At 42.0% G+C, this 27,548-nt stretch overlaps 1 protein-coding gene across 5 annotated transcripts in view; it reads right to left on the reverse strand.

The window, feature by feature from the left end:
* Positions 1-27,548, reverse strand: part of PPP2R2B (protein phosphatase 2 regulatory subunit Bbeta) — a 312,161-nt gene that overhangs the window by 23,685 nt on the left and 260,928 nt on the right. For all 5 annotated transcript variants that reach the window (XM_048487689.1, XM_048487688.1, XM_048487687.1 and 2 more), the window contains 2 exons: positions 18,760-18,937; positions 2,539-2,703 (listed from right to left, as the gene is read on the reverse strand). In XM_048487689.1, coding sequence (XP_048343646.1) covers positions 2,539-2,703; positions 18,760-18,937 — 343 coding nt within the window. The remainder of the gene's footprint in view (positions 1-2,538; positions 2,704-18,759; positions 18,938-27,548) is intronic.

Below are 27,548 nucleotides of genomic sequence, written 5' to 3' on the forward strand. Positions count from 1 at the left end.
ACAAGTGCAGGCACAAACCAAAAGTCACCAAATACAAGCAGAATCAACATGCCAAACAGAACAGATGTAAAATCAGAATCCAGCTTGGGAAATCCCCCTCCCAAACACAAACCCTGTAAAAATTAAAATGCAAAGCAGTTCAAAAATTCTACAACAAGTCAACAGAGCCCTTCGAAGGTTGGGCGGTATAAAAATCCCATAAATAAATAAATAATAAAATAAATAAACAGAAGAGATCCCAACAAAACAATACACACCTTTTAAAATCCCCTTTAAAAAGTGCAACAACAACAACAAAATACAAGGAAAACTATTTTTAAAAAAACCAGGAAGAAAAAAAGGCTCCCTCCCCAACGACACTATCCTCATTGCAGCGTATGAGGTGCTCGGTTTTAAGGACTCCAGAAGGGTAAAGGAAGCCTGTTTTTCCATTGAGGCATATCTCCCTTTTAAAGGCACCAGATAACTGAGGCAAGTTCATCAAACAAAATATAACATTTATTAAACAAGTTAGATGGGATCAGGAGATATTTCAAATGGATAGAAATTAGGCAGGAGATAACTATGTACAAATATTAGGCCCGTTCAGCACAAGCAAATACAGTGGTACCTCGAAAATCGGTACCTTCGACAATCGTCGATTTCAGAAATCGTCTATTGCCAGGTGCTGATTTCCGCCCTCTAAAATCGTCGGCTGCTTCGGTTTTCGGCAGCCACCAAGGGTGGCGCTGTGTGTACGGAAACGGCGCTGTGTGTACGCAAACACATGCACATGTGCAAACGGCGTACCTCGAAATATGCCGTTTTTGAAACCGACGGATTATTGGCGATTTTCGAGGTACCACTGCAAACATGGGTTAGGGATGGTTAAAAAAACTGTTTTGTGGGGAACTTCACATGGATCTCACCCTTTAAGCCAATCTGCCCCGTGTTATTTCCCCCAAACCAGTTTTTTCGAGAATCGCACTATCCCAGAGTCTTTTGAAAAATCCCAGGTTGCAGCTGTTTGAGAGTGAACGGCTGGGCAGGAGGTGCTTTATTCAGTTTTGCTTTCCTTTTCTTAAAATTTCCCAGCTCACATCTGCGTAGCCATGCAGGTGCAAATGGTCATATCATGGTATCGTGAGATGTCAGCATGGCTGTGGAGGTTCATTTGTGCATGCCTGCATAGCTGCGCATAGGTGGGAGGTAATTTTTTAAAAAGACGTGCCTCCGTGCAAAGGCACAACAGCAAACTGTGTTGTTTCCATGGGCTCCAATCGCTGCCTGCAGGAATGCAAGGGAACGAGAAAACAGGAAAGCAGGTTCCATTATCCTGACTGCAACCCTCTAAACTTTTGCTATGTGGAAAGGGCCTTAGTTTCAGTGCAGGCACAAGTCTTAAGTCAAGCTTTATACGTTTCTTCAGTTGCTTAGATGTTATGAGAGGTTCTATACTTTAAGCTTTATAAGTTTCACGGTTGCTTTGATGCTATGAGAGGTTCTTTGCTTTAAGATGGTTCAATTAGATGCTGCTGGTTAATGGATTCACATTGACTTTGGGTTCTAACGGGCTGGTACCCTTTCACACAGTATACATAAAGTCTTGATACTGTTAGCTACCCCCTTCACATAACTCTCCCTCCTAACTTTAGCAGAACACTGATATTCCAGATTGGGAATCCACCTGTGTGTATAATGTGTACAGAATTCCCATTCTAACTGATTTAGGAATTCTTCTTCACCCCAAAGATATATTCCCTTCCATTTTATTTATTAGCACCTGTGGAAAGTCTCACCACTATTCCCCCTTCAGCTTTGACCACTAAATAAAACTCCCAGTTCTCCTGTCTTATTTTTCTCCTTTCAGCTCCCACTGAACTCAGTATGTCTCACGTAAGATCTTCTCCCTGACTGAAATTCCCTCAGTTTAACACACACATTTAAGGGACTTGATGTTACCTCACAGGAAACCAGATCCAAAAGCTTACAAAACTTTTCCTCTCAGACAGATACCACTTTCCTCTTTGAGTTCCATCAATCAGAGCACAGGTCAGATTATCCAATCAGGGTGCTTTCCTTTTCTAGGAAGATACTCCCCACTCTGTTGTGATAGCACCTTGTTCCACTGACTGACTTGCACTTTTAAACCTCTATTTTTCTGTACAGTCCATCGCACAGCTTCATCCACAATGCAGGAATTTCCTATTAACTTTCAGCCTGACATTAAACAATTCCTTGGAGACATCTAAGATTCCATTAAATAAGAATCACAGGCTGCTCAAGTTACTTAGTGCAACACAAAGTTGAGACTGAACAGAGTGAAATCTTGGGCCAAGCTGATGCTTGTTTGGAAATGGGAAAGTGCTCTTATATCTTATAACTGGCAAATATAGTATCCTTTGTTAATATCCTGCTTGTGTATCTGGAACATACCTTTTTGAGAGATCATTAAAGTCTTTAATTTTTCCACATAGGCCAGTCATTGGGAGAAAGTCCTTAATGCAATCCCCCCACCCCCACCCCCTGACACAGACATGGAAGTCAGGAGATACTCACATTTGGAGTGCTTGTCACACAGGGCAGATGCTCTCATGTCACATAATCTTATTGTCCCTTTGCTGCTGCTGTAGACAAAGGTGTTGCAATGGTGTGGATGAAACTCTGCAGCTGTAATCACTTCCGTCAGCTCCTCCATGTTTGCTGGTTTTATATCTACAATATCTGGCACAAGTGAATTAAGGTGAAACAAACAGCACAGTCTAGGACTTGACACCTGACATTCAGTATGGGATGACATGCTAGACACAGACTAAAGAGACAAAAATAAGACAAAATAAGACAAAAATCTAGGGGAGACTTAAAGGCTAACAACATATATTTCAATATAATGATTAGTGAATCACCACTCTCTTCTTGGGATATTTATGGAAATCAACCTGAGAATTCTTCTCATCAGGCACGTTAAAAGATGGTTAGTTCAATCATGAGTCATTCAAGAGTAGAAAGAGTAGATTTACTGTATAGGAAAAAAAGAATGTAGAGAGGTTTGAATGCCATCATAAAACTTCCTATTGTGACCTCTCTGTATGCATGTCTGTACATATTTGATGGCATAGTCTACTTCCTTTCATCAAGAGCTGGATAAAATTACATACCAAAAAACCCCAACAAATTGTAGTCTGTGGAATGTTAAGAAAGGATAGTGGCAACTACCATCAAATGGCTACCATGGGAGATGGGACCAATCACAAAATTTGCCTCAGGGAGGACAAATGTAAAATTCCAAACAAAGCATCCTCCTTTGATAGAAGCAGCATCCTGCAGACCCAAACATGATTCATCCTGGGTTCCTCAAAAGCACCTCCTTTTCTAATAAGGAGGGGAAAAAGCCAGGATTGGCTTTCTTTGGGAAAGATAAAGTGACAGCCAATAAATAAATTGGTGGGTACTGTGGTGTCCCTGGGCACCATATTGGGATCACTGGCTTAGTATGACAAAGAACTCTCAAGAACTACTACTTTGAACCTATTTATGTTTATATTATTTCACATATACTCTGATTTTTTTTAGCAAGAGACCCCAAAGTGGCTCAAAACTTTTATAAAATGCAATAGATTCCACTAAAAAAATCCCGACACCTTTCTGTTAAAAAAAAATTAAACTGTAAAATAGACCTGTAAATGGGGAGAAAACAGAACAGATTTAAAAGTAATTTTAAAATACTGAGCTCAAAATACAGAACAGACCAGAACCTATATTTAAACAACAACACCTCCCTCACAAAGAGAATTTTTCATTCTTCTGAGTGGAGGTCTAGCGAGAAGATGAAAGGGCATGCGATTCAACCAGTTAGAGGCTTGCGATTCAACCAGAGTTAACTCCAAAAACTCCAGTTCACTGAGGCCCCCCAATTCAGATGGTGAAGCTCTTTTCAGTCTTTTATGTTTTACCAGGTCTATGGAAAGAAGGCTCTACACTTGATCCTCCCCAGTACACATAACTGACATTATGCCTGAAACCAGTCTGGTCCATGTGTACCCAAAGCTGAAAATATGAACATGTCATATTGCATCCAAAATGGTGATTGTACGTATCAGGATGATCAAAAGTAGTACATTTGCCCCACACATGTGATAAAAAGTACCAACTTGCTGATTACACATGAAGTGCTTGCTGTTTGATGGGGTAAATGTTCGTCACATAAAGATTTCTTGTACTTTCCGTTCTCTCCACTGCAAGTGAGACCACTTTTAGCATGACTTCTAATTTATTTTGCCGCCAGAGTGGGGAAATTTGCCAAGGGCACAGCTTTGCCCCAGATATCTTTCCTCCACTCATGGCCAGCCTTCCCTCTCCCTTACATCAAGGCAAGTATTCCATGTGTAATGGGCCGCTGATAAAGGCTTGAATCCATCATGGATTGATGCTGATAGAACCAAGATATTTTGCATCAAATTCTGTACAAGAAGATAGGAGGGAAGTGAATATGCAGGCATAGCAACAAGCTGTTTTTATGCACAGTTAGAGTTTAATCAAAGCTTACTGAGACATCTAAATGTAGCTGGTTCTTCACCTGCCTCCCTGTATCTCCTGGTATTTAGTCTTTCCCATCCTGTCACAAATTTAACCATTCAACAACATAGAAACAGACTATCATTAAGAAGCTGGCTTTGTCTTTTACTCTGACCAAATACGTTACATTCATAAATATTAACTGCATGTTTCCCCAAACTGTTAGCCACACAGGCTCCACAGATAAAGGTTATTTATTTACTTATTAAAGTCTGAGCAGTATGACAAAAGATCATTCCAAAACAGGGGCTTATAATGATAAGACTTAATCCACATCAACTGTCCCAAAGGTAGTGATAGTCACTCAGCACTGAGAGAGAAATCTACCACTCTCTATAACTCACAAGCTGCAATCCTAAGAACATTTTCCAGAAAGTAAGCACCACACATTAAATAAAATAGGACATACTTATGAGTAGACCTTCTTAGGATTGCTCCCATAGTCATATAAATTTATTCTTGTAAATAGTAGATGGGGGAGTTTCTGATTTTAAAAGATCAGCTTTCTGATAAATATTTAGATTTGCCAAATATTAACCTAATATGAATTTGTATTTCCACATGCTTCCAGGAATGGTATATAATGCAGGGACAGAGGATCTTACAAAGGAATAAAGTGAAGAAGGGAAGTCAATGGAATAAAGTGAAGTAGGGAAGTCAATAATATGAGAGAGGACAAAGACTTTGGTTGCATGGGTCTACTCTATTCCACAGTGGTGTAACTAGGCAAAATTGGAGCCCTGGGCAAAACCTGAGTTTGATGCCCCCCAGGCATGTGCCCGGTGCAACATGCACCCCCCCTTGTAGCTACGCCCAGTGACATATCTAGGCAAACTGGAGTTTGGCGCCCTCCCCATGGGCAGCTGCCCTCCCTCACCATGAACAAGCAATGATTTTTTACAACAGGTCGTTTCAAAGTCACCATCACATTATAGAACATGCCCCAACTCACAAATCTGAACACAGCAATGGGCCATGCCACACAGCAAAAAAAAATTTTTTGAAAATTTTTTAAAAATGCTTTCCAAATGTTTTATTACTGCTATGAAAACATTTTATGGTGTTGTATCCAGGCCTCCCAATTGGGGGAAACAGAATCACTTTCAATGTTATTTAAACTGGGAACCCCAGATTCTCCCTTTAAGGTGGATTTAAAAGGAGAATCTGGGCTCCCTAGTTTAAACAAGTGATGCTGGAATCCACCCCCAAACAGCATCCCTGCTATTCCATTTCGTCCAATTTTCAAACTCTACACCACTCAACTTTTATATAATTAGCATCTGTAATCCCAGGAGTTTACACTTTATTACTTGTCCAGGTTTCTTTGTATGGATGTTAGGACATCACTGAATAGATAACAATCAGCCCAAAAGGTTCCTATTTAGTTTGGAAAACTAATGTCCTCTATTTTGCTCTAGCCATTGTCAAACCCTCCTTAATCTGGGCACTTGACTTCTGTCCACATCTACTCATTTTGAATAGAAATTTCAGTAATCTCTTTTGTTAATTTTTCCTTGTTTGACAGGGGAGAAAGATATTCTGTAACCTTGTACAATCCTGCTAATTTCTGTTAACTGGAAACATCTCAAGGTGCTTATCCATCAATACAACCACCGAATCCCTTGTTTTTTCATAACACATCAAAACTCAATGCCTTACTTTAAAAAATGAATTTATAGTCCTGAGATGTTGAACGGAATATGTACAGCAAATACACAAAAAACAGGTCGGCCAGTCTCAGAAATAATGACAGTTACAATTGTTGTGGCTTGATATAGCTAAGTCACAGCAGAGGAGTACATCCTTATAGCGACTCTGCCCTCATCAACCATCTATTTGCAGACAGTCACACCTGTATCTTTTGAAAAGAGACTGTCTTGAAGAGGCAACATTTAGATTGTTGCTGAGCATATGCTGTGAGAAAATGGTCTTAGGCCACCCCCCACCCCCTACTCAATACAAAAGCAAAAGCTGGAATGTATCTCTTCAAGATAGTCTCTATTCTACTTCTTGTTAGTTTGAAGGAAAATATTTACACCAAGAAATTGGGCTGGTATTTAAAAAAAATGTATCACAGGGTCACTAAAATTTCAGGCTATGCTTATTGATTTCAGGCTATGGAACACCAACTATCAAATAATAACATACTAAGAAGAAATCCCATATTTTCCCATGTAATCTACTTATTTTCAGGCAACAACTGCTTTCAACAAATCTTAATAGCTCTCTTTTTGTCAAAGGTGAGAGTTGTGATTTTTTCCTTATGAGACAAAATGAAACAATTAAAATAAACAGTCAAGTCATTATACTAGAAAGAATGATTATTTTCAGATTTTGGTTTAAGACAATCACAAGTGGCAATCATTCTAAGATTCAGGGTGTGTTTATTAGTACTTTTCTACTGGCCTTATCAGTCAGGTCAAAAGCTCCTATTACAGCAGATGATCTTTTGATGATTGCTTCTCTCAATCATGCCTCTGAGGCAGTGGCCACTGGTGTCAAGCAGTTTAAATTTCACACTATGAAAAACTCAGCATGGAGCAATTCTACTGGCTTTGGGGGATTTAGGATGCAGCAAGGGAGACAAGAAAAGCACTAAGGCTGTCTTTTGCCCCATAAGGAAAACAAATTAAGGTCCTACTGTGAAAAGTAGTGAAGGGGAGGTGGGAACTCTTATAAGGATTATTGAGAAAATGTGGTTGGATGAAATACTTTCCATAACCTAGTAGTATAATGCGGGATGTTTAATAGTTAGGTATGATCCCTTCCTTAGCTTTCCACAAATGAATATTCTGTTTGTGGGAGATAAGAAACCCTTTTCACTAGACAAGTTCCTTACAAAGAACTTACTGAAATAAACAAGGGCATTTGCTTCAGATAATATCATGGGCCCTGTAGGAATTATAAAAAAAGAACTCTGCACAATATCAAACCCAGTTGATCTTAACTTTACATAGGACCTATATGCATTTTATATTCCACATGAGCCCTGAAGTAGCACAATGGTTAAGAGATTGAGTTATGGACCAAGAAGTGTCCAAACCAAACCACACTTCAGCCATTAATGTACTCGGTAGTTTAGTTACTATCATGAGTTAGGAGGTGTATGAATAACAACTATTAACAACCATTAACAACTAAGATCCGCTGTTCCCCTCTCAGGGGAGTTGAGGAGTTAATGGCTAAACACCATCTGTTTTAACTGACTATGAATTAGGAGCGCTGCTTTTAACTGATATGAATTTTAGTATTTTATTTTGTTATCCGCTTTTTATTGTGATGTAAACCGCCCTGAGCCCTTTTGGGGAGGGCGGTATAAAAGTGGAACTAATAAATAAATATAAATAAATAAATAAATAAATAATATTACACTCATACTATTATCACCCCATTGGCTGCCCATCATTACTGGTCTCAATTCAAGGGTTTGACTATCACATATGTATCACATACTCTTCATAAACCCTCATACCTATAGGACTGTCTCCCTGCTGTTCCACTAGAGCAGCTTTGCTCATTTGTGCAAGGCCTTCTGAAGGTACCACCCTGCACATGGGTAAGATTGACAGTTGCCTATACATATGAATTCTCTGTTGTGCCCTCCATTTGTGGAATGACTGCTTGAGAAAGCAAGGAAGGCTCCCACGCTTCCGCTATTTAGAAAACTATGTAAAATTGGGTTATTCAGTTTTTATTGACAACAGAAACAAAGAACAGGACACACTGCAGAAGCATAGCTCAAAGGGGATAAGGGGTGCGAGACACACCGGGCACCCCCTGTGGGAGTGTGGCAAGGGCGTGGCGGGGGCATGGCGGGGACATTCTGGGATGGGGCGGAGGGCACACCAGTGCACGGAGCGCTTTCCCTCCTTGCTACACCTCTGGGACACAGTCTATGCCACTGTATAAGCTATATATTATCTATTTGTTGTATATATAATTCTTAGGGTTTCCAGGTGCCCGCTAATGGTGGACAATTGCCAACCAATTTCAGCTGCTGTCTGCTGACATTCAGCTGGTTGGCAAGCAGAAGCAGGCAAGCAGAATGTGTGTGTGTGTGTGGGGGGGAGTGATCCACATCCTCACATGATGACTTCACTTCTGGTTTGATGTGGAAGCACTAGAACTGAACTAAAGGGATGCTCTGTCACTCCCCCCCAACCCCCCCAAACCCGCCCCCCAATCTGTGGAAACTACAGAGCTGAGGGTGAAGTATGACCTTTGTGAGTACTCTTGTTCCTTTACTGTTTTAAACAGGTGCTTTATACACAGCTTCGGACCAATGCAATGCCCTGAGCCAGTGTCTTTGATTGCTGAATGCTGGTTTGCTGCTTGACAGGAGCAAGCAACAGTGCATGGCATAGCAATTATGGCATGCTCTGCACATGAACTTCCAAAGACATCTACTAAAAACAGAATATTGGATGAGATGGATGCATACTCTGACTCAGAATAAGTAACTCTCATTTTCTTAGTTTCATATGACATTGGCCTTTTCTACATGTATAGCTTACCACAGATTTCCCCAAAAGTCAAACATTGCATCTTGGAAATGATTTCTGCAAAATCATTCCACACATCTCCTTTCCCTTTTTTAAAATTCTTCCCCCTTGTTTCTTTAGTTGTATTTATTTCACATGCTACAGCTGAAAATGTATTGTTTCTGATGAAAGTGGGATGTCATCCATGAAACAGAAGAACAACCTTCCCCCTTTTTATCGTTAGTACAAGTGCTCTAGTGTTACTGAGCAATAACATTTTGAAGCAGCAATTTAAAAATGACTCCCTTCCATTTCTACAGTTTGAGAACTACCAACCCAAAATGGAAGCCAGAACAACTCCTGGAGCAGGTGCTATTACCAGAAGGAACAGAAATATGTATCCTCCCCACCCAAGGAACCACAGTTTTCAGCCGAATTTGAACTGCAGTAACACATGATCATTGTTGCAGCAGTCAATTTCACTCACACCTAACTGCAGACGCAGTGTATCCTTACCTTAGCATTAAGGTAATAGACAAAGTTGACAAAGCTTTTGTCCATGCCCTAATGTTAGAGCACTAATACAGTATGACAAAGACATTTTTTAAAAAATATATCCTTTTGAAAACGGAAGATAAAGGGGAGGAGAAGTGGCCGAGGGGGGGGGGGGGTTGGGTGACTACACCGGGGTGTGGATAACAGCCAGGTGTTTGGTGGAGTGGAGAAATAAAGACCCATTTCAACATGATCCTACATTCCAGGGAAGCTGGCTCAGAAACTGATAGAAAAGAACTGCAGCAAAAATGCTTGGGAAAACAATGAAGAGAAAGGATTTCCAGAACCAAATGGAGGGGGGAAAGAGTGGAATTCAGAGAAAAAAATGTAGCATTTGGTGGCAAAATACGTTTTAAATAACTCATGCAGAAAAGGACTTTAACTTTTTTTTCAACTGAAGTAATGACAGGCATACTGGAAATTTGGGCAGGATAACCAAATGATGATGGATTGTAACTGGGTCATTTAAAATCTTAGTTTGAAGCAAAGCAATTAAAAACCTGGGCTGTTTCCGCACATCCACGCTCGGGGGGTGCGTCGGTGTATACGATGCACAAATGGTCCCGGTAGGGGCAGGGAAGATGGCGCTTCCCTCCGACCTTCTGCTGTGTTGCCCAGGCCAGGGGACACGCAACAGCTCTGGAGTTGCAGAGCAGGGGGGCGTGTCCCCAGGCCTGGACAACGCACCAGAAGGTCGGAGGGAAGGGAAGGCGTTCGGGAAGGGGGTGGGATGGTGCCTTCCAGCCGCTGCCCTTTGCATGGCAGCGGTTGGAAGCCGCTGTTTCTGAAATCGGAAACAGCGGCTTCGCGCCACTCAGGTGTTTGAGGCTGCCGCTGCTGCAATACAGCAGTGGCGGCCATGTGAACCCCTCCCCAGGGACGCTGTTTTTAGCGTCCCTGGGCCGCTGTATTCCGCCCGTGCGGAAACAGCCCTGGTCTGAAAGAAGCCTTCAAAACAGGATAGGCAAAAGTGGTAAGTCTGCTGTGGTTAACACAAGGCAGGCTTGAACAGCTTGTGAGCCATGCGGTCAAATCCAACCAGCAGTTTCCTGCCTTTACTGCCATTCTGGATCTGCAGAAACAAAGGGATTGTCAAACATTTCACAGTTCAGAATGTATAATTGGTAGTTTGTTCTTGGCTTTGATCAGAGGTTGTTTGGGCTTGACCTTAATAATGAATGAGAAATGCACAATCTGAAATATTCAAGGACATGCCTGTGATGTGTGTCCACTTCATGGCTGGATAAGTGCCCTTCTTTTCAATATGTATGCGGAACAATCAGGCAACTGAACAGTATACCAGAAGTACATGAGCAGGAAAAGTGTACCAGAAGAACAAGAGAAGACACATGTCAACAATCATAACCGTCGTTCACAGGTTATAAAAAAATTAAACAGTAGCATTTGATCTAGATTCTGACCTTACTATTAGAAATATGCCATTTAACTTCAAGATGTGTTCGTGTGTTTTCTTTGAAAGGGAAAGAGATATGGTAAACCATGCCACCACTCCAATATAAGACTTCAAAAATCAAACCTTTTTTTCTTAATTGTCTAGGACATTAAAGGGATTCGTAAACTCAAATGTTTTATGGAGCTGTGTTGCCTACTCACAAGGAACTACAATCCTAATAAATAAGAATCCCTTGGGAGTGTGCACAGTTTATTTTTTAAAAATTCAGCCAAGCTTTTATCGAAACTCCACACTTTATGCTGCTTCTTTTATTATAATTTATTATTATGAACACTTGGATTTGGCTGGATTACATCCTCTATTCATTACCGAGTTCTCTTTCAGCTAGGGAAAAAATGAATAGCCACTGTCCCTTCAGTCTCTGGAATTAAACAAGGCATCTGTACACTCAAACTGAACTCTACTTTAGGGATGGGATAGGATTTGCTGCCATGTTCCATCTGTGACACAGAAAGACCCTGAAGAACGTCTTCATTTAGAGAATATGCCATGTTGATAAAAGAGGGGCTGTTACCATCCTCCCCAAACAGCTGCAGAGCTGTAGCAAGTCTTTGTTAAATCATCAGCCTCCCCTTTTTTTCAAAGCCCTGTCTGAATGGATACAGCAGACCAAGGCTGATGTTGCAGACTTGAAATATCCATTGTGACAAAAAGGCAAAATGGAACAGAGTTATGCACTGGCGTAGTGGCTGAGAGCAGTGGCTAAGAGCAGGTGCACTCTGATCTGGAGGAACCGGGTTTGATTCCCAGCTCTGCCACTTGAGTTGTGGAGGCTTATATGGGGAATTCAGATTAGCCTGTGCACTCCCACACACGCCAGTTGCGTGACCTTGGGCTAGTCATAGCTTTTCGGAGCTCTCTCAGCCCCACCCACCTCACAGGGTGTTTGTTGTGAGGGAGGAAGGGCAAAGAGATTGTAAGCCCCTTTGAGTCTCCTACAGGAGAAAAAGGGGGGATATAAATCCAAACTCCTCCTCCTCCTCCTCCTCCTCCTCCTCCTCCTCCTCCTTCTTCTTCTAAATAACTGACTGTAAAAGTTATGCACATTACTGCAGCTTGTCTAATAAGGAGAAAGAACATTAACCACAAAAGGCAATTCATTAAAGGATGGTTTTTCTCTCCATGGACAGGAAATCTATCCAAACAAACAGAATAGTCCAAAACCCTAAAGGATAATTTTAGATATTCTTTAAAACACAGCAACCTAGTTTCACCTAATCCAGATTTCAATTCCAAGGATTTGTTTGCCCCTGTTAGAATATGCACTGTTTAAATGCGTCACTCCCACAAGAAATCAGCCTGTTCATTTCTGCTGACTGTGACTGGCTAATGATTGGGCTAACCCAAACATGTTGTCTTCAGCTGATCTTAAATTACCCACATCATTAAAGTTAGGATGACTGAAACAAACCCCAGACCTCCCAAGTTAAACTGACCACTACAAAGTAGAAGGCTGCTAAACAAAACTCAAGCAATAGATGAAGTAGCAAGGACTGCATCTCCCAATATCGCCCTCAGAGACCTCTCTGCTCGGTGGAGGGGAATCTACTGGTGGTCCCAGGCTCGAGGGATATCTGGGTGGCTGTAACAAGCGCCAGGGCCTTTATAGCCCTGGCCCCAGCCTGGCGGAACATGTTCCTGAGTAACATCAGGCCCTTGCGTAACCTGATTAAATTCCACAGGGCCCCCAAAATGGAACTGTTCTGCAAGGCCTTTTCATCAGGTCAGCTAAATTTTTCCCAATTATGATATCTCCCCTGAGCCTCCCATGAGAGAAATAATGTGCCTTGCCATCTGGGTTTTTTAGCTAGATTGTTTTAAATGGTTTCATGATTTGTTTTTATTGATAGTTATTGATAGCTTTTTAATGAATTTTATGTATGATTTTAGGCTTTATGCCATTGTAAGCTGCCTTGAGCTCTTTGGGAGTAGGGCAGGGTATAAATTTAAAAATAAATAAAATAAAAACTAAAACTCATTAAACATTATTGGTTCCTCGGAGCCAATGTAATTTCCTTAAAATGTCTAATCTCCTGCTCATAGTGCTGATGGGCATTCCTTCTTTTGTCTGAAATGTCTAACTGAAGCCAGAGGTGGTATGATTTTGACCACAGACTTTTTGAAACAAAATCCTGCACAGAAAAGGGAAGTGTTAAGTATTGAGAAATGAAAACATGCAATGAGTTATCACCAGCGTACCTGAAATAATATCCCACAGTTAAGTTGTGGCAACACTATCACCATCACTGGTCACCTCAAACAAATCTAAATCCTTTGACTTCTGAGGTCACAAGGAAAAATGTTCTGAAAAAATCTCACAATTGTTTTACTGCACAACCCCTTTACTACTTGCAGTTCAAGACGTCTTAAGGATCATGTGTATTGCATTTTATAAACATGTTATCTATTTGATTTCCTTCATTTTCTACTTTCCCTTCACAACACTTCTTGCTGACAGCCATCTTCCTGCTGTCCAGTCCTTTCCAGTTCATGTGGACCTAGCCCAGTCATACCCCATCTTCTAACAAGAGGATGAGAGGGCATATTATACCAATGAGTAATGCATGGCTGAGAAGGAAATCTTTGTAAACATGACAAACAACCACTTACAAACACATCCAGTTCTTGTATATTTGGTGCTTTGTTTTTTAGCTGACCGAGGAAACTTACATTCATCTCTATGTTTAAGAATGACCTCAGAATAGCATTTGGTCTCCATAGGTGTTTGGGGCCTACTTGATATAAATGAATCATGTCAATGCATCTATTATTATTTCTGCTGCTGCTTTATAAAGGCAACTGACACAGTTGCATTTGCGTGTCTCTTGTTGGCAGCCTGTCACGCATCTGCAGAATACAATGAAAACTACCTATTAGTATTTCTTCTCTGCAGGCCTCTCAACAGCAGATGTTGTCTAAATTATACCTTGGAGTTGCTTCCCCACGTGCTGATCCGATAAGCAAAATCCAACACCTTACCAAACAAACTGGAAAACAACACTTTTGTAATACTGACAAGCTGAGCTGCAGTTAGACTTCAGGCTATTAGAAATGGACACTTTGCTATGGTCAGCAAAAAGGCCGTGCATATGTCAGTAATACAGTCACATTTGAAAAAGCAGAATAACCTTAATAAAAACAAATTAAACGGAATGGAAAAACCTCTGGCAATCACTGTCCAATTAGTTCTAATTTTGTTTCATTTATTTATTTGTTTGTTTCTGTTCTTAAGTCACAGCCAACTTATGATAACCCTATAGAGTTTTCACGGCAAGAGATGTTCAGAGATTGTTGGCTATTGCCTGCCTCTATGTAGCAACACTGGTATTCCATGGAGGTCTCCCATCCAAATACAGATGAGGGCTGACCCTGCTTTGCTTCCAAGATTTGATGAGATTGGGCTGGCCTGAGTTTTCCAGGTCAGGGCTCTAATTTAACACACATGCCTAAATATATTAGCAGCCTGCAGCCAAGGTTTTAGCTGAAAAACAGCCACTTCATCCCCTACCCCACCCCCATCAATGGGCCATGGAGAATCAATACCATCATTCTCTGCCTATTTTCTATCTTTCTTTTCCATTGGCTCCTAAGCAGTGGCTTAGCTATGGAAAATGGAGCCCAGAGCAGACTCCAAATTTCCTGTTCCCCATGCCCCACCCCTGCGTGCCCTGCCCCTTGCGTCCCACTTACTTTAGCTGGCGGGAAGGTGGGGTGTGGCTGGGACTGGGTGCGATGTTGGCTGGCCTGGTGGGCAGTGGGAGTGTTCTCTAAAGTGACGGAGAGCACATCCACAGCCCACCAGGCCAGCCATCAAGCTCAGGCCTTGTCCAGGGTGGTGCGTGAACGTTGTGCCCAGGCCCAGCCATGCCCCTCCTTTTTCCCGGAACGAGACTGCCCGGGGCAAACATCCCAGTTGCAGCTACATCTATGCTTCCAGATCTCACTTATCACCCCAACATCTTAGCCTCTTTCTTCCTCCCTCGTATACCAGATCTCTTTTCATACTCTACAGCAGTGATGGCGAACATTTTCGAGACCGAGTGCCCAAATTGCAACCCAAAACCCATTTATTTATCGCAAAGTGCCAACACGGCAATTTAACCTGAATACTGAGGTTTTAGTTTAGAAAAAACAGTTGGCTCCAAGGTGTGCGTTACTTGAGAGTAAGCTTGGTGGTAGTTGGTGGTTTAGCTTTGAAGCAACCGTGCAACTCTTCCAATGGGTGAATCACAACCCTAGGAGGGTTTACTCAGAAGCAAGCCCCATTGCCAGCAACTGAGCTTACTCCCAGGTAAAGGATTGAGCTTTAGTTCTTCTCATGAAAATCAGTGCGGTTTAACAGCGCTTATCAGGGTTATCTACACTGCTTCCCCAAAACTAGGTCTTAGGTTTAATTCTAAGGTTTAATGCCCAGGCCAGCCTAGATGTATGTGTGTGTGGGGGGGGGGGGGGGCGGGCGCGACTCTGTGCGTGCCCACAGAGAGGGCTCTGGCTCCCGTGCCATAGGTTCGCCACCACTGCTCTACAGAGTATAACTCTCAATTCCCTCTGCTTGCTCCATTTTTCTCTTTCTCTTATAACATTCTGACAAACATACATGATCTCTCTTGTTGTTCTCTCCAATATGACTTACATCAGGGATCCACAACCTTTTTGATCCATTGGGCTACCACAAAATAGCTGCCACAGGTGGCAGAGTCAACCACAAAATAGTTGCTGTGGGAGCCAGAGTCACAGATCACAGCATGAGGTTATGTATAATTCTAACAGTAAATGTTCAACATTTCACCTGAGGCTCTGTTTACATAAAGTAAAGGTAAAGTTTCCTTTTCAGTCGTGTCCAACCCTGGGGTACAACTGCGAGCAGTGATTTCATAGGCAAGCCTCTTTTGTGGGGTAGTTTGCCATTGCTTTCCCTGGATATTCTTTACCCCCTGGCTATGAGCTAGGTACTCATTTACCGACCAAGAAATGGATGGATGGCTGAGTTGACCATGAGCCAGCTGCCAGGATAGCTGACCCACAGGGGGCTCGAACTCCTGACCGTGTGAGTGGCAGTGCAAGCACTTAACCACTATGCCATGCGGCTCCTGTTTACATACACACACAGTAACACTGTGAAGTTCTTGTGTTGTTGTGGCAAGCTGCTGATGAAGCATTAAGAAGTCTGCACAGTGAATCGGAAATCCAATGATTAATCAGAAGGCTTTCTGGACAAAATCCTTACCTGGGGCCAATGTCTTCATAAAAACTCTTGTCACCTGCCAAGAACAGTTTTGGTACGCACCACAGTGCCCACATAAAGGGGCAATGTTATCAGCAAGGCTTTACAACGACAAGTACAGTACAAAGGAAGTCATACTCGGAGGTAAGTCCCACTGATTTCAAGGGAACAGGCTACCAAATAAAATTACAGCCTGACACAAAGACTCCCAGTGCCTTACTTTGAAATATAATTGAGATTATTGATATCTTTAGAATTAAAGTGCCAGAAGCATGGTGAATTTAAATTATAGCATTTTATGATGAAAAATATTAATGATCTAACTGGCACCGAAATAATTTTTCACAGCTGCTCAAACAAGCCCAGGCTTCCCTCTCTACAGCGAGCAACTGAAAGCTGCCAAGGCCCCATTCACACACTTCTAGCAGTGTGGCAGCTATGCTGTTCCTCACAGTTCTCTGGTACTTTCTGCATGTAGCAGCAGCACTGCTAGATTGTAAGTTTAGAAACTCCACATCAGAACCTCACATGTTTGTGGGCACAGGACTCTACATTGACCCAGCTACTGCAGCCTTCTCTCCAAGCGGAATCATATGGCAATTCATTTAAAGGAACGCCACTGCCATGTTCCTCAGCAAATTCTCATCTTGGCAGCAGCAGTGACTTACAAGACATCTGATGTCTCTCTAATTGAACCTATTTAAAGTGGTGTAGGATTCTACTTTCTCTGCTATCCTCCAAACGCATCAGTTCTCCTCTACTTCCATAGCAGCAACATGAGATGAGCGGCCCCCAAATGAACAAGGTGAATGGAAAGGAAAGCAAATGCTTTCTTCCATGCTCTGCTGATGCTGGTGTGTGTGCTGCCACTGCACATTACACACTGGATGTTTGCCACCTGTACTAGTAATAGTTTTCATGCTGTCCCTCCCCCGCAAAAAAAGTTGCCACTAAAATTAGTACTTTATTGACCAAGCCTGGGTTATCATATTTTTCCATAAAAGATGCAGTATATGAGCGATTTTCGCGGCTTCCCAAGAAAAGCGGAGTTGAGCTAGTATATCCCAACATGCAATCTACCAAATTGCATTGTTTATATATGGTGGTTTAAATACCTTTAGGAGGCTATAGTTTTTAATCTTTTTTATGAATTTCAGCAGAAAATAAAGAAAATATTTTGTGGATTCATGCTATCTCAACCTTTTGGGCTCCTAACTGACAACACTAGAATACAGAAATAGGGCCAACTATATTTAGATAGGAAAAAATACATGAATGGCCCTGGTCACATGGGTCATGTATTCAAATACTTTTTGCCCAAACTGTGTGAGTAAATGCCATTGCTGAGTAGATCTCACACCACTAATGGTGTGAACAGAGACCTGTCCTATTGGTATCATACATAGCTAACATTGGTATTTGAGCTTTGATGGTTCACTGGTTTGCGTCAGCGCATGGTGGACTGGCAAACTGTGTTTCCATATACACAGCTCAAATGTGCTCTGAACTTATTAACAAGAAGTCAATCCAAACATGATTTCATGCAGTGAATTTCACAGTTCTTTCTTTTTTTACTTATGATCTGAAAGGATATGCCATTTACATACACTTGCCAAGATACAGAGGCAGAGTTCTCATGGGGACATGTGGGTCACATGTCCCTGGGCACATGCCAGCTGGTCATGTGGGTGTGGAGAATCGCCCCCCACACCCCTCCCCTCGGCTCCGCCCCACCAGGCTGCTCCTTCAGCCAGTGGAGGCTCCGCAGGCTGAAAGAGCAGCCTGGCAGGGCGGGGCCAAGGGGCAGCCTGCAGCAGGCTCCTGTCAGCTAAGATAAGTGAGGCGGGGGGGGGGGGAGGGACGGGAGCAGGTGTTGCCCCGGGCACCATTCCCCCCCACGCCTCTGCCAAGATATCATGGCATCATGAATGAATGATCCAAATGTCTGCAGAATTATTACATATATTTGCCTTCACCTTGATATCCCACTCAGCTCTCAGTCCCTATACTTTTTCTCCTTGTATGTTAATGGTAATGCAGTGCAAAAATACTAGCTGCTTCCTAAATACAGATTACCTAGAGAATCACCTATATCATGTTTCCTCTGTTATTTCTAGAACATTTCTTGGTACACCTTCTAACAGAAGAAATATTCTTGTCCATGTGAAAAACAGATGACTATTCAGTATTTTACACTGAAGAAGCAAGACAAAAACAAAGACAATGAGCAAAGTCACAGTCTCATATGGAACTTATATAAGTGTTGCATAAACTGAAATTTGTCTACAGGCCAAAGGAACAGAGGAGTGAATAAGCACAAATGTAAAAATACTTTGCAGCATTAGCACACCAACCATTCAAGAGATGCAGACTTGAAATTCAACTATGCTGTTTCTTCTCAGCTTAGACTTTTTGAAGAACCTCTTCTAATTAGATGAGAACAGCAGCAAGATTCATGAAGCAAAGGATACTAAAACTTTGATCGATTATTTCAAAGTTCCATAAGTTTATCCTCAAATCATCCGCTGACATGTATGTTTCATAGTCACTGTTAACAGATATGGAGTTGATGTGATACGTGTGCGCATTTGCGAAAACCCTTCTGGGAGTCGCTTCCACCATTAAATCCATGGGCCTTAGCACAGGTACCTGGGAAGATAAGAAAGAACAGAAATGAATCAGAAGAGAAATTATTATTTTATCAAAAACAATATTATATTCTGTATCATTGCTTGACCATTAACCTCTAAGCTTACAGATATTTTTTTCAGATTGCTGTTGCTCACAGCTAAGGGGATACTATAATGTTCAGGTTAAAGTTATTATAGGACCTACTATTTACTTCAGAGATGCTTATGCTGCTTAAGACACCATAGTGTAGTTTTCACCGAGTCATAAATCTGTTCCTTTTCACCTAATTGGCTCAGGGTCTTCTCTTTAAAATTGTGCATCAGCCCTAAATAAAACCATTAGGAAAATCAAAGATTCTCCAGTTAATGTACATACAATCACCCTTGCCTATGGATACTACAAATCTTTGGACTAACATGTTCAATCGAACTATTTTTTGCAGGTCACAGATATACACATGCAGTCCAAAGCCATGCTTTTTCATTAAAATATATCAGTTTGAGAAGGTGATTTTACTACCATTTCTCCATTCTAAACTGTTAATAGTAACAGCCCAGCTCCCATTCAAAATGAGTGTTTACCTGTGTTTTGAAGCCTAGAGGGAAAGCTGTTTGCCCGCAAAAAAACAGAGTTAAGAATCCCTCATTTCTCTAGTCAAAATTGCTTCCTTTTAAAGCTATGTTTCTTTTTTTAAAAAAGAAGGAACATCAGGACTGAATTACATTCATTTACACATAATGTGTTATCTACAGTGAAGAGATTTCATGGAGTGAACAGGCTACAGAGCAAAAAGAAATTTATGTGTATAAAATTTGTGCTTGAATTTAAAATGTGTTACTGCCAACTGTTTTGATAGTTGTGGTACCCACCTTGTCTCAATTTGTTTGGGGAAAAGATTGATTGATAAATGCTTTTAATAAATTAAAAAATAAAATTGCACAGAAGATATGGCAGGACTAGAAGGGTTTTATATTACGGCAATGAAATAAATGTGGAATGATAAATCAGACCACTAGTTTATCTGACCCAGTGCTTTCTACTCCAACTGGCAGAAGCTTTCTTAGGTCTCGGGCGTGAGACATCTTTCTTAGTCCTGCTGCTTGAGATCCTTGAAATACAAATGCTGGGCTTAGACATGGACCCTGAAACTCAGAAACACCACAATGCTCATTTCTGGCCTTACCACAGCCTCTTCCTAAATAGGAAGGAATTAAGTTTTTCTACTTTTTATCACAGACATCAAAAGTATTGCATATGTAAGAATCTTGGTGCAAGCATCCTATTTTGTGTCTAATTTAATGATGGTCTAATTTAAATAGATTCTAAGCACGAGTGAAACATAGTTCTTCTGAAAGATAAAGTGTTTGCATGAACAGTTTAAATATTGTTAGATAAGATATTCCTTCATCATCTAATATTACATGGATGATTTTTGAAAGATAGTTAGTATAGATAGTATCCTCTGTCACAACTTTCATCTTCCATCTCAGGGAGTAAAAGAACTGGGATGACAAGAAAAGGAGAAAAGTATACAGAGCAAACTGAGGGAGGATGACACACCACACAACACCAAAGTACACAAATATACTTTTTTTCATTACCTAATACGCCATCAGTGTGTGACAAGATGTGCTCAAGTCAGAACACACAAAGAGCTGTGAAAGTCAGTCTTCCCTCATATAATACCATAAGGCAACTTAATGTAATAGAAAGGTGCCAGCCAGTGGTGTCCAATGCCAAGAAAGTATTCTCCTCAGCTTTTCATTACTGTGCATTATTATCTGTATGCCACCCAGGGAAATTTCCCATGGCTGTGGAGGTGACAATGGCACTATAACAGCCAGGATCAAGTGACACTAGAACATAGGAACTGCCAGCGCAGAGTCTGAGATTAATGTGATGAGCCTGCTTTCTAATTCGCCCTGACATATTCAATGATGCATCATTTGCTGTTGAAGGACTTGGCGCAGCCATCTGGGGACATGGCCTAGCATTTTGCCTGGAGACTGTGGGGAGCAGGCAGTCATTCAGACTGTCAGAAACATGATGGTTTTCAAAAGGTAAAGGATTCAATGGCCACACCAGATTTTGCTATAAACAAATAAACAAACAAAATTAAAAGCTTTGGCATGTACAGCTATGCAGGAAAAACCGCATCTTCACTGGTTTCCCACCTGCTCTAGCCAACTGTTCATCCAAAACCACATTCTGTGATAATTAGTGAAAGGCAGTCAATATGTTGGGTAGAGAAACTGGCTTATGAGTAACATATACCATGCCAAGTGAGCCAGTTCACATCTATGTTTTATGGGGGGGGGGGGAATTAAAAGCATTATTATGCACTATAGTCGTAGTCCATGTTGATTATGCAAAGTCAGCATTTCAAATGGAAGAATAAATTCGGTGAACAGAATATCCAAGTGTTTTGATCATGTAAATTTGCCCAATATTGGCAACCTAAGTGAGGAAGTGACATTTTTGACAAAGTACAAGGGTTGAAGATTGTCAGAATATTATTTCTAAATATTATTTCATGTAAAAAACAAAAACATTATTTCATATAAAAACTGTAGCAAATAGCAAGCCTCCAGGGCTGACCCGTGCCAAGGTGGCACAAAAACCTGCTTGAAAAACATGGATCCTCGTGGGTCCTCCACAGTGGCACAAAAATGTAATTAAAACACACGGATCCTCATGAATCCTCCTGATTGTTGCACTTGGTCATCCCAAAATCACCAGCATGTCACAGCTCATGCCCCTGGCAACATATCTGAACACAATGATCACACTTCCCATGCTCCCTGGCACCACAGTGGCGCAAAAACCTGTTTGGAAAACATATATCCTCATGGATCCTTATGATTTTTGCACTAAGTCATCCCCAAATCAGTATCAAATCATAGGCCAAACCCCAGGCCACATGTCTGAACACAACAATCATACATCCCACACTCCGTGGTCCCACAGTGGCACAAAAACCTGCTTGGAAAACACAGATCCTCACAGATCCCCATGATTTTTGCATTAAGTCATCCCAAAATCACCACCTCTTAGAACACCACCTCTGAGCCCTTCAGGGATAGGGCAGTCTACTAAATTGAACAAATAATAATAAATAATAATAGCAATGCCAGCTGAGCTAGGGGTGGGGGAGGGAGGCAAGGGTTGCATAGGGATTGGAGAAGGTGGCAAGGGATGGCTAGGGGTGGGGAAAATGGGAAGGGATGGGTTAGGGTTAGGCCCCCGTGGGGGAGAGAGAAGGACTCTGCTTGGCCCTCAAGGGCCCAGCTGGCATTTTTGGGTGGGGGGAGAAGGAAGGACTCTGCCAGGCCCTCAAGGGACCCAGCTGGTCTTTTGGAGGGATGGATGGGGAGAGGGAAGGCCTCTGCCTGGCCCCCACAGGCTCATCTGGCCTTTTAAGCTGGGGGGAGAAGGAAGGTCTCTGCCACGCACTCAAGAGCCCATCTGGCATTTTGGAGTGGGGGGAGAGAGAAGGCCTCTGCTTGGCCCTCAAGGGCCCAGCTGGTCTTTTGGAGGGGTGGGTGAGAAGAGAGAATGCCTCTGCTGGGCCCCCAAGGGCTCGGGCTGCATCCCCACCCCCGCCCCACTTACTTTTGGAGGCTCGGTGGAGGTCTTGGGCAGCCTTGCTGGGTTGGGCCTTGAGGGTCTGCTGGCTAAAGGAGAAGTCTGGTGGGGCAGGGACAGGGCGGGGTGAAGGAGGAGGGGTTTGGTGGGCCTCCTCCTCCTCTCCACTCCTTGCTTCCCCCTACCCATCCCGCCTGGCAAGCTCTCCTTCACAGTCTGGCCTCATCCCTCCCTTAAAACTCAGCTCTTAAAGGGAAAGATCCTCTTAAGAGGAAAGGTCCTCTTAAAGGGAAAGGACCGTTTACTTTAAGAGCCCGGGTTTTAAGGGAGGGGCAGAGGCCAGGGTGAGGGATAACAAACAGTTTTGCAAACTAGACAAAAAATTAGCTACTTGTTCTGATGAACTGGTGCAAACTGGTTGAATCCCACCACTGTTAGTGGATCCTGGCTATAGTTGCCAGCCTGAAAAATCCACAGTATTTATAAATGTAGTTTTCAAAGGGATGTCATAACTCTAATACCAAGAAAAAGTAACTCTATACCAAAAAAAAAATAGGGCCCAATCAAAGCCAAGAAAGGATGGATGGAGATGCTTCATTCAGTATTTGGTGACTTCACCTAGCATTTTCTGCAACAGAGTATGCAGGGTGCAATCTGGACGCAACTGACAGAAAGGAAAAGCTGGCCTTGACAGCCAACAACAACCAACAGGAACAGGAAGCAGTCTGACTCCCCCAAAACTGAAATACAGTCCACAGTACACCTCTTTCTCCCATATAAGAGAGCTGCTATGGTGTAGTAGTTAGAGTACTTCAAATCCCCCTCTGTTACAGAAGTTTGCCGGGCAACCTTGGACCAGACCCACACTCGTAGCCTAACTACCTCAGGGCTGTTGTAAGGATACAATGGAGCTGAGGAGAATGATATTAACCACTTAGGGTCCCCATAGGGGAAAAAAGTAGTTAAAGATAAAATAAATAAATATAAACAAACGGATATGATTAACTCTTGAGATAAACTACTACACTGAAGGCAGTTTCATGATGAGGGAAAACTTTTTTCCCTATTCCAATAGTGTGTACAGTCTGTGTGTACAGAGTACACACATATGCACTGTTCTTCTATAACATACATGGATCTCTTGCCATATACAGGTATTATACTGGCTTTCCTTCTATGTCCAAAATAACGGTTGGAGTTTCACTAGTCAAAAATAATGGCTATTTCATAAGCTGCAGCTATTTCTGACTCATGCAATCGTGCATGCTCCCGCTCACAGCGTACTAATCGCTAACATTGTGTTCATGCTGACATCAGCCAGCATTGTAGACAAAACTGTCCTTGTGGAAATAAAATGGTAATAGTTGTGAGGTTCTGAGGAAGGTATTCATTACAAAAGCACAATCAGAAGCCGGGGGACCCTTTAAGCCACAGAAGGCAACTAACCACAGAAGGCAACTTACAAGGAATTGTTTGCATATGATTGTATTTATTACATGATGCAATACTTTTTAAATACATAACAGAGAATCACTTTTGTGATCTTTGTTATCATACACTGATTGCAATAAATATTGTATGTTTTGCATACTTGATGTATTTACTGAGTAGCCCTTACATAATTACTTGTTCTCTCCTGTAAAGAGTCTCAAGGTGGCTTACAAACTCCTTTTCCCTTAGTCACATTTCTTTGAAACTTTCTCAGCCTTACCTACCTCACAAGGTGTGAGGAGAGGAAGGGAAAGGAGTTTGAAACTGCCTTGAGTTGCCTTACAGGAGAGAAAGGTGGGGTATAAATCCAAACTCCTCTTCTTCTACTACTCTTCTTCATCAGGTCAGAAATCACAAGACCAGTTGAGGGAGGGACAACTTTCAGTGCTAGGAATGGCAAGCTGGTTTGCTGTAAGTGAAAAACCACAACTGCAAAGTGCACATACCAGTAGATAGCCTCTCAAGGGGAAAGACAGGAGTGGTGGAAGCCATTAGTCTGAACAGCCAAAGAATGCAAACCACCCAAGGAACTTGCTCGTTTCTTCATCTTACATATCCTGTCATTTGGGAGGAATGCGTTCCCCTTTCTAGAATCCACGACTGTCCCTATGAACTGTACAGAAGTGAAGGGCTTAGACTTAGCTTAGACTTTTCCCAGTTGAAGACCAGGCCCAGGCTGAGGCAGGACTGAGGTGTTAGGTAAAGGTGGGTACGAAGCTCCTGTTCTGAATTGGCTACTTTACCTGCACACTCTTTGCAAAAAAGTATGTAATGTTGATGTTATAAACAGGGTATACATAAAAGTAAAAAGGACCCCTCCTTCATGTCTGCTTTGCCTTTCAGAGCCGTTTCTCACATTTCAAGAATGAAGCAAAACACAAAAAAGTAATGTCTGAATGGCAATGACAATATTTTTTGCACTGTGTGCTCAAAGCAATAAGATGATTCCACTCAAGCTTTATGTCTTACCCCTCTAGGCACGTGAAGTAGCCCGCAGGCTCATAGTATTCTGCATCTATCCAATGTCTGTCATAAGTAAAATGATTGCTTATTGGATAACAATTAAAATTTACTCAGCATCTGCTTATTTAATCATTAGGTTTCTACCTAAGCCACTTATCTCTTACTAGTATGGTCATGACAATATTAACCAATACAGACAGCTCTTTAAATATATTCCTTATTCAATTACAGGAGTAACCTGGGGATGCTATTAGGCATTCTATATATCCATTATTAAAGGGTAATTCAGTGTAACAAACCAAATCAACAACCTACAAAGGCTGTCAAACAAAATAAGTCAACTAACAAATTATATTATTTTGTGTTTTGAGGAGTGGGAGAAAATTCCAATCATTGTTCACTTTAAAACGTATCTCATTTTTGAATGTTATAGAGCATGATATGACGTTTAAAAAAGAACACTCGCATGTAGATGACATATAGATGACTTCACAGCTCTAATACCTAAGCAGCTTTTAGTCTTTTTTGTATCTACTGAAGATTTCCCTCTTTGCAAAGTTAATGAAGCATTAATAATCTTTTGAGCTGTACAATTGGGGGGGGGGGGAGGAGGGTTGCCCTGATTCAGTGATAGACTTGGTTCAAAAAGTAAGGGAGATGGTCTCCCTGGGTTTTTTTGCACCTATTTGAATTGCATTCTCCAACCAAATTATTCAATAGCCAGCTCCAAATTGAAAGGATTCAAGAAGAAAAAATATTTGGTTAATCCGATCAGCAGCATAACTGCAGTTGTTTTATTTGTTTTGCTCTGTGTCTTTCATTGGGTTCCAGGGAAGGGGGAGGAGAAGTTATATTTCTGAAACCAAATGAAAGATTGGTCAAATATGTTTTGTCCTTTTGAGTACAGATTTGCTTCTGCCATTCAACTGTAGGACAAAAATAATGGCTAAGTAATCAGCCTGACATTTGGTCTGCATTTCGTAATCTACTCACAAGATTTCCTATGTAACAACAGCCACGTCACTTCATCAAGTTTTCCATTCCACACACAGCTACTTCTTTGTTGTGCAGTAAAAGAAGAATCATCATATTATTTGCTGAACCACAGTACTGGAAGCTTCAGACACAGAGGAAGCAAATTAGATGAGAGAATGGCAACAAAAACAGCCAGTCTGGTGAGACCAGCTAACTTCAAGATAGCTTCTGGAGCACATGTAATAACAAAATATGGGCGAATTCCCACTGCCTCCTTAGCACGGTTTCGGGCCACTTACTAACACGGTTTCATCGACGTCCTCCCCATGACTTCTGTGGCAGCAACCGTTTCTGACGCTCGTTTTACCCATTAATGTGTGTCCCGGCAGAACCTGGATGCAAGTGGGTTGGGCCCCGTTACCACAGTTAACGGCTGTTCCGAGGGGAGGAACAAGGTTTGGAACCTGGGATGTTCCCCGCCCCAGAGCGTGACGTGCATTTCGCGCAGCCAATCAGATTGATTTCACCCTTGCGCAGTCTACTTCCGGGTTGATGAAACGATCACGTTTCTGAGCATGTGCAATACAAGTGAAGGATCGGCTGTTCACCGATTTAACAGTAAAACTTTCAGAAAATAGTTGCTTTACAGTAAATGACAAGTATTCATAGTGGCTGCACTTCAGCGTTCGCACAGGTTTTTTAATGGGTAAAAATGGGTAGTGTTTCTGAAGTGGCTAACAGGTCCCGCCCAACTGAACACCGACCAATCAGATTAGGGCAATGAAGCGCGATCACATGGCTGTGGGGACTGCAACGATGCCTGCACCCGGGAGTGTCTGCTGTGTGCTCGCTGTGGTGGGGAGGGAGAAACTGTGATGAGGAGGACACGGATTCACAAGGAACAGGTTTGGATCTGCTTGCAATTTCAAGTGGGGATTCGCCCCAAAAATGGTTGAGTTATAGAGAGACTTGGAGACTTATATACAAGAGGGGGTAGCACATTTTAGTATCAACAGCTAATTGGGACCTGATTACTTCAGTCCTATACTATCTACACTGGCTGCCCATCGAGTTCCGGGCCATCTTCAAAATGCTGGTCTTGACCTTTAAGGCCATCAGCGGCATTGGGCCTACATATCTGAGGGATCGCATCTCCTCATACTGCCCTACTAGGGCCTTCTGCTCTACGGAGGAGCACCTACTGGAAATCCCTGGCCCAAAAAAGATCCGGCTGGCCTCAACAAGGGCCAGGGCTTTTATTGCCCTGGCCCCTACTTGGTGGAACAGGCTCCCTAAGGAGACCAGGGCCCTGCAGGATCTTCAGAGTTTCCACAGGGTCTGCAAAATGGACCTGTTCCGCCAGGCTTTTGGCCAGCTGGGATGATCACCAGACCCTCATACCACCTAGGTCTCCTGTGGACGGGAATGGGGTTGGGATAAGTTGCCATCTGCAAATTTTAAATTGTTTAAATTCTGTGAATTTAATATTGTTAGTAGATTGTTTTATATTTGTATTTATATTTGATATTGATGTACACCGCCCTGAGCCCTCCGAAGGAGGGCGGTTTAAAAATGGAAATAAATAAATAAATAAACAAACAAATAAATAAATGCA

The sequence above is a fragment of the Sphaerodactylus townsendi genome, linkage group LG03 (assembly GCF_021028975.2).
Source record: "Sphaerodactylus townsendi isolate TG3544 linkage group LG03, MPM_Stown_v2.3, whole genome shotgun sequence".
NCBI classification, from domain to species: Eukaryota; Metazoa; Chordata; class Lepidosauria; order Squamata; family Sphaerodactylidae; genus Sphaerodactylus; species Sphaerodactylus townsendi.